General features: G+C 39.6%; 1 protein-coding gene across 2 annotated transcripts in view; it reads right to left on the minus strand.

The window, feature by feature from the left end:
* Positions 1-8264, minus strand: part of Dennd4c (DENN domain containing 4C) — a 100613-nt gene that overhangs the window by 22383 nt on the left and 69966 nt on the right. For both annotated transcript variants that reach the window (XM_055629605.1, XM_055629595.1), the window contains 3 exons: positions 3768-3887; positions 2706-2852; positions 50-1197 (listed from right to left, as the gene is read on the minus strand). In XM_055629605.1, coding sequence (XP_055485580.1) covers positions 50-1197; positions 2706-2852; positions 3768-3887 — 1415 coding nt within the window. The remainder of the gene's footprint in view (positions 1-49; positions 1198-2705; positions 2853-3767; positions 3888-8264) is intronic.

An 8264-nucleotide genomic window follows, 5' to 3' on the forward strand; every position in this document is an offset into this window, starting at 1 on the left:
ACTACAAGCATTCCTACATCAGACAGACTACAGAGCACAATATTCTTACCTCGTCATCTGAGTAGCTATAGGCAGATGCTACAGCCACCCACATCTTACTGGCCACTGTTGCTGCTTGTTTCATACTAGATTTTAGGACATCCATCTTGGGCCCTGAGAGTATGTTGTCCAGCTTTAGCCCTGAGAGAGAATTCACTACAGAACCCAGAGAGCTATTTGGTGAAGAACGCACTAACGCAGATAAGGAAGTGGACCGGTCTTTGGAAGTTCGATAAGGAGTTTGCGGCTTGAAACGCCCAGTCAAAGTTTTAGACCTGGACACTGCTGGGGACTTCTTCTCAGTCTCCAGACTGTCCTGTGCTGGTGGACCACGGTCTGAAGGCAGACTCGATCTCCTTTCTAAAGGGTGGGCAGGTGAAGAAGCAGAGCCTGACTCTTGGCTTCCTTCTCCATGCAATTCCATACTAGATGACTTACTGCCTAGAGGACTTTTCAGGTTCATGTAACTTTCAATTTCATCAGCCAGATTACGTGAAATAACTGGAGAAAATAACTTGTCTTCTGAATCACTAGTTTTTTCTACATACTCAGTGGCTAAAAGGGACAAAGGATCTAGGCCAGTTTCCACATCTTTCCTCTCAATGGCTTTCCCAACAGCATATGAACTGCTCCTCTTGTTCACTGTATCTTGGGATCCTGCCTTTATGTCTCTGGAATGGTTACTGTTACTGTCACAGGTCACCCCTGCTGTAGTCTCTGCCACATTATCCCCAACCACAGGTTCCAGGAGCTCCTGGCTTTCCTCCAGCATCTCTAGCACAGGAGGTGATTTGTGCTCAGAATCCCAGGTGCCTTCTGATACCGGAGTCCTAGTGTCAGCCAGATGTGAGTTAACGTTCTCAAAGCTCTGAGTCCTTGAGACATAAAGTGGAGAAGTCTTAGGACACGTCAGTGCTGCTGTGAGGATCTTGGCATCTGCTCCCATCATGATGGCCATTTCACTCGAATTCAGATCCAAACTGCTCTTCTTAAGCAGCATCCCTGCTCGACTTTCAGAACTAAAGCTACAGCTCCTCTCTGAGAAATGCTTCTGTCTTTTTTCTCCTCTATCACCATTCTTCTTGAAATTAGTAACTTCACCGAAGACTGCATCTTCAACTGGAGCTTGCGTAGAAAATAGTACATTTGAAGTACCACCTAAAAGGGGCAGTAATATATTTAAGTGAATGTTACTATTTTCCAAAGTAACAAATAAAATGATTATACCCAGAGCAAGACATCTCCCACGGGGTCTAGCAGTGAAGATGCCTGGTTTTCATCTAGAAACTATATAAAAGGTATCCAGAAAAAATACACCCCAAATCTCTCCAAGCCTGCTTCTTACAGGTAATATGTAAATGTCTACCCTCCTCCTTTGTGCATAGGCATGTCTATGAAAACACTGCTGTCCGTGCTGGATATGCCCGTATTGCTCACCTTTACAACACACATATACCGATGCTTCTTATAGTTTAAGAGCCAATTTAGGAAAAACAGGCCGAGTTAAATAGCAGACTCCAAAAGAAATACTTTTAAAAAGGCTTTTGAGGGAATAAGTAGCCTATTTACACTGTCAAGTTATTCCTGCTTTGACACCTTCCTTACTACTATGAGAAACAGGCCTTTGTGATTACTTAAGCTCTCACTGTAGTCCCACAGTCTACGTGCACAGTTTATTTTCAATTTTAAAATAAAACTGACTGATACAGTACCAAAAACCCCATTACCACCTTTTTTTTCCTTTATGAAATAAATTTTCTAAGATCAGATAAGACATGGTAGTTGGTGCTGCATGTCTGTAATCACTGTGATGGTGGATGAAAACTAAAAGATCACTGCAAGCTCAAGGCCAGCCTGGGCTCTATACTGAGACTCTGCCTCTATCCCATTTATCTACCTACCTACCTACCTACCTACCTACCTACCTACCTACCTATCTACCTATCTATCTACGTTTGTCCATTCATCCATTCATTCATATCAAGACTCTGCCTCAATCCCATCCATCCATCCATCCATCCATCCATCCATCCATCCATCCATCCAAGACAGGGTTTCTGCATAGTCCTGGCTGTGCTGAAATTAGCTATGTAGACCAAGCTGGCCTCAAATTCAGAGATCTACCTGGCTCTGCCTCCTCAGTGCTGGGGTCTGATCAAATCATTGCCTCTGTTCCTGATAACCACAGGAGATCCTATAGCACTACCATTATCAATAATAAAAAAAAGCATGATTAAATTGATCAGGTACTATAGCAAGAAAAGCACACCAAGTTAACAAACATACATCACACCCATCAAAAAAGTTAAACAAGTGACTACCAAAACACACCAACAATCAATTTCCTTACACAAAATGGTACAATAATTTCATATAACTTACATAACTCCTCACATCTGCTTTTAATGATTCCATACTACTCTTTTTGTGCGTGCCAACATACAAGGCTCTCAACTGTTCCTTTAAGTCACAAATTTTGACTTTACTTTAGCCCACTGATAGAATTCAGGACATGCTAGCACGCCCATTGTAATAAGTCAACAGAACAAGTATCATTAAAGACACTCTCTAGCTGAGCATGGTGGAAAGAATGCCAAGGTCAAGGTTAGCTTGACTACAAGGCGAGATTCTGTCTCCAAAGGTGGCAGAGGTCATTTTATACTTACCAGTACTACTCATCCTACTGCTGGTATCAAATAACCCAGATGGAACTTTCACAATACTGCTGCCCCATGCAGGAGGCTCAGTAGGACTTTGCGGGCCTGGACTAGGTTGCAAATATTTTGAGCCAATGACAGATACATCACACACCTCTGAAAAAAAATATTTGGATGTTATCATTCCTACTTTTAACAATAATGATCAGAAACCAGAGAATTTTTATATACAGATATAGTCTTTCTTTAGGTAGGGACCTGTGCATGATTATTCTTCACTGATTTACTGTACCTGGCTTACTTTATGCCATAGATACCAAGAGTACTAACTAAGTCAGTGTTTTATTCTAGCATTCAATAATCTGGATTTGAGCATTTCTCAGAGAATCAATTAAACCCTTGGCCTTGACTTCTATTTCTTCCATTGTCAAATAGCTTATTTATAACTCTAGGGCATAAGTATTATGATCAAGGAAAACAAACATTTGTGTAAGAGAACAGGAAAAGCCTAGTGTCATAAACCAAAATACTCCTTACAGATTCATATGCTCTCTACCTCAGTGAGTCCTGTGTAAAAGAGGAAAACCATACATACTTATTTGTAACCTACCAATGCAAACAATCTACTTTCAGACACCCAAAAACATCCTAATAAATAAAAGCCTTTTAAAATCAAAGGACCCTCGGAGCCTGGGAAGGTACATGCTCAGGTTTAGAGTTAGAAGGGCAGAAGAACAAGAAGCATCAGGTTGACAGCTCAAAAGTTTGCTCTTACTGCTGGGCATGGTGACTGGCTTATGCTGTTGTCCTTGCACTCTGACGACAGAGGCAGGAGGAACAGGAGTTCCAGATCAAAACAGGACAAAGTCCTAGTTTTGTCAAAAAATTACCCATCTAACTTTGACAATAGATGGCACTTTTTTTTTTTTTTTTTTTTTTTTTTTTTACAAAATGAAGGAAAATGAATAAAATTTCTAAAGTCTGTTAAAATCTAAACCTTCAAGACTATCAAAGTGTATCTATGAAACAGGCCTTAACTTCCTGAGAATCACTGATGAAATCACCACTTGCCTTCAATGTGCAGTTCTGTGGAGGTCAGCTCGTGTGGAGTGTACTCTTCAGGTGCACGGACCTCTGCATCCTCCTTGACTAACTCATCCTTGGACCCATAGCCCTGGTCAGACTGACCACCTGTTTAAAAGATACAACCTCATAAATACTTTTATATGTCTAAATTACAGTTACAAACAGAATATGCCATAGATCTATACAATCAATTTTAACAGAAAAACAAGAATGCTGACAAGACACATTCAAAAACAATGACAAGCAAAGATAAAAAGAGCAAAACAGATTCAAGACTGTTCGACATTTGAAAGCACCAAACCTTGATTTCCTCACCTAAAAATTAAAGGCAGTTTGGACAAAGCATTTTGAATCTTTTACAAAGACAGTCTATAGCATATCGACTTTCTTATTTTTTATTTTTGATAAGAACAAAAAGGGACTAAAACACATACCTGATAGTTTTGCAAAAAAAAAAAATGTAGGAAGAACAATAAAATTTTTACTGTAAGAAAACAAATACAAGTTACCTACAAAGGGTAGAGGAAAACAGATTTTTTTTTTTAAAAAAAAGAGGGAACTTACTAAAGTACGGTTTATTGTATTGATTTTATGTTTAATTCATTTCTACATATTCAAAAATTAAATCAACAAAATCGGGATGCTCTGAAATTGACTCACATAAAGATATACACAGACAACTAACACTATACATGAAACAACATAAGCTTGTAAGGGTCAGGAGAAGGGTAATCTACATAACTTTTGAATTGAATGTTTTAAAATTACATTTCTTGTACATGTATTGGGGGGGGGTGCAGATGTGGAGATCAGAGGACAACTATTAGGAAATTGATTCTTTCTATCACATGGTCCCAAAGACTGAACTCAGGTCATAAGACTAAACAGTAAGTATGCCTTTACTCAATGAGCCATCTGGCCATCTCTTGTATAAACTTTGTTTCTTTTGAGGCAGTGTCTCCTGTAGCCCAGGTTAGCCTCAAATTCAATATGTAGTCAAGCCTTGCCTTGAACTCCTGGTCTTCCTGGCCCCTCACAAGTACTGTACCTACCATATCCAATTCCAAGTCTAACATTTAAAAACTTTACTTGGAGTCTATCTATATGCACTCTAAGCACAGAAGCAAAAGTCCAATCTTGAAAAGCTAAGTAGGTTTGTTCCTACAAGTAGGGGTAGGGCTGGTAGAGTGAATTTGAGAAAACACTTTAAAACTTACTCTTTGACGATTTCATACTTGCAAACAACGCATCTATCACATCCAACCTCCCCTCACACACACAAACTCTCTTCTCTTTTGTGCTGCTTTATACACACCATAGGACAGAGCAAACACCTACATGTAAATACAGGAGACAAGGTTTTCATCATGGGAGAATAAGGGTTTTCTGCTCTGGCTTTTTTGAGACAGGGTTTCTCTGTGCAGCCTTGGCTGTCCTGGAATGGCTTTGTAGACCAGGCTAGTTTCGAACTCACAGAGATCCCCCTGCCTCTGCTTCCCTGAGTGCTGGGATTACAGATGCACACCTGGCTGGGGAGGACACAGGTTTCACGTGTATGATACTGGGAACTAAATTAAGAGCATGTTAGGCAAGTACTCTACCACCTCCTCCAATTAAGAAAAGAAAGAACTGAAGAAAGGTAAACAAAGAATCCTGTGGGTTGATTGGAACTGGAGGTTATTTCTACAACACTGCCATTAGAAAACAAACAAACAAACAAACAAAAACGCACTTACTCCTGAGCTCAGGGAAAGAAGGCACAAAAATGAGGCAGGGGGTTTGTTGCCCCAGAGAAGAACCATAACCACATATCTAAGAGACATAATAACCAAGTTTAAAGGAGTACCCACTAGGCCAAAACTGAGGTAATCTGAGAATAGGTAAAGACTAATACATTATAATTCACTGAATAATACAGCAATCCATAAACCCACAATGGTAATAAGAAAAAAGATAAAAGAGCTTCCTGGATATATTAGAATGCCATCTTTTAAATACAGTAGTGAAATCACCACTTTGTAACCACCATAGCAAAGACTGATTCAGGCAAGCTTCATCAGTGAATGCAAATTTTAAAAAGTAATGAAAATGGGATATTACTACATGGACTCATAGTTTCCCCAGGTCCCTTCAAGACAGCTTATGAACTAGAAGAGGTAAGATACTTAAATACAGAGAAACCAGACCACACTGATGGCAAGTGACCAAAATGAACACTACTTATGAAGGGCAACTAGTCATGTAAGAATCTGAGGAAACATCATATATGCAGTACATTAATGAAGACACAAAACCCAAGCTAACTGCAAGGAGATATACAAACACAAAGTAAAGAACATTCTACAAGACAAGATGAATCTTCCAACAAAGCTAAAGTCATAATAAAAAAATGCTGCTGAGCCTGGAGCGGTGGTGCACACCTTTAATCTCATCACTTGGGAGGCAGAGACAGAGAAGAGATCCCTTTGAGTTCCAGACCAGCCAAAGCTACAAGTGAGACCACACATACACACACACACACTGTGAGGGACTATATGTCAGGTTAAAGATGACTAAGGAGAAGGGAATGAGGAACCGGATTGCTTAATCACTACTATTTGGAATCACTAACTTCAGAGCTAACAAAATGGCTCAGCAGGTAATGGCTCCTGCTCCCAAGCCAACCCTGGGACTCACATGGTGGAAGGAGAGAACCAACACGCACAAGTTGCCCTCTGACCTCCATACTTCTGTCATGGCATATCATCCATTCCCCCTAACTCCCACCCTACCCCATCCCCAACCTCCCACACTAGTGTCAAGGCACACTGCCCATTCTCCTACCCCATCCTCATCTCCCCGCAGCCCACCCTCCTAGCCCAAACTAATAAATAAGTTGTTTTTGTTTGTTTGTTTGTCTTCCTCAGGAAATCTGTTGTTGAAATATGGTGCCATGAATTGAACAACAGACTAGAAAAGAGATCAACTAAACCAGGAGTCCCTGAGAAGCTACCTGTCTCTGTATTGGGTAGAAGACTCCAAGTGTCACAAGGCTCCACTAGAAACTCTAAGGACACATGATCACTGACAATTTAGTATCTCCTGTTTAGTCATTAGAAAGTCAGCTGAGGGGTTGAGAAACAGCTTGATAGGGAAGAAAACTAGCTTTTCTTCAAGAGTACCCAGGTTTTGTTGTTGTTTGGTTGGTTTGGTTTTTTGAGACAGGGTTTCTCTGTATAGCCTAGGCTGTCCTGGACTTACTTTGTAGACCAGGCTGGCCTGGAACTCACAGAGATCCGCCTGCCTCTTCTGCCTTCCTGAGTGCTGGGATTACAGGCATGTACCACTTTGGCCAGCTAGAGGATGACCCAGGATTAATCCCAGCACCCACATGGTCACTCACAACCATCCAGTCTCAGGGGATCTGATGCCCTCTTTGGGCCTCTGAGGGTACCAGGCATACATGTGATACACAGACAAACACACAGAACACACACACACACACACACACACACACACACACACACACACGTTAAAATAATGAAGCTGAAAATCTATGAGAAGGTCTCAAAAGTGCCATCTTAACTACTGTCATTGTTATACCAATTTCTAGAGTTCTGGGTTGTTTTTTTTTGTTTCTGATTTTAGTAAAAGAAATTGCCTTTATTAAGATGAGTTTTAAAAACTTGAGGAATAAGAAAGACGAGGACTGTAACTCTTGTTATCAGTATTCCTCATAAGCTGAGTTTATATCAAAATTATATACTTAGCTTTTTTAAGAAATAAAGATAATTCTAAATTACTTTATATATTCATATGAAAATATGAGAAACATTAATCTATCCAAATAATACAAAATAAAATACTAAAATAAAAATTTAATATTAAAAAAAAAGTATCAGGAAAATAAAACGAGGACACAGGGTTGGTGGGCAGGAGAGAGGATCTGCTCTTGCAGAGGACCTAACACCCACACAGTAGCTCAGTGTACCTCTAGTCCCAGGGATCTGATGCCCTCTTCTGGCCTCCTCAAGTCACCAGGAATGCACATGGGATACACAGGTAACATGTTGGCAAAACACTCATACACATAAAATAAAAATAAAATCTTAAAAATAAATGTCTCATAAAAGTTTCTTGTTAAGTGACAAATTGTTGGTTTATAAGGCTAATTCCTAGCAAGACAGCAACCTTCAGGCTCACGCTGTCTTAGTGGTTTACATATACTCCTGTAATTGTAGCAAGGCAGTTTCAGGCACAAGAGCTAAGCAGACTTCTGGAAAGTAGTGAGCACCTCAATAACTGGATTCTTTCATACCCATGATACCATTTCATGCAACAATATTACAAACAAATTGTAACATTATAATTGCAGCAAAACATACTTTATTACTAAGTAAAATAATGAATGTTCATAAACTGGTTATAAACTGTCACATGAAAAATTTTGAGAGCGTATATATATATATATATATATATATATATATATATATATATATATAT

This window comes from Psammomys obesus, unplaced genomic scaffold (assembly GCF_907164565.1).
Source record: "Psammomys obesus unplaced genomic scaffold, mPsaObe1.curated_primary_1811, whole genome shotgun sequence".
In the NCBI taxonomy this organism is placed as follows: Eukaryota; Metazoa; Chordata; class Mammalia; order Rodentia; family Muridae; genus Psammomys; species Psammomys obesus.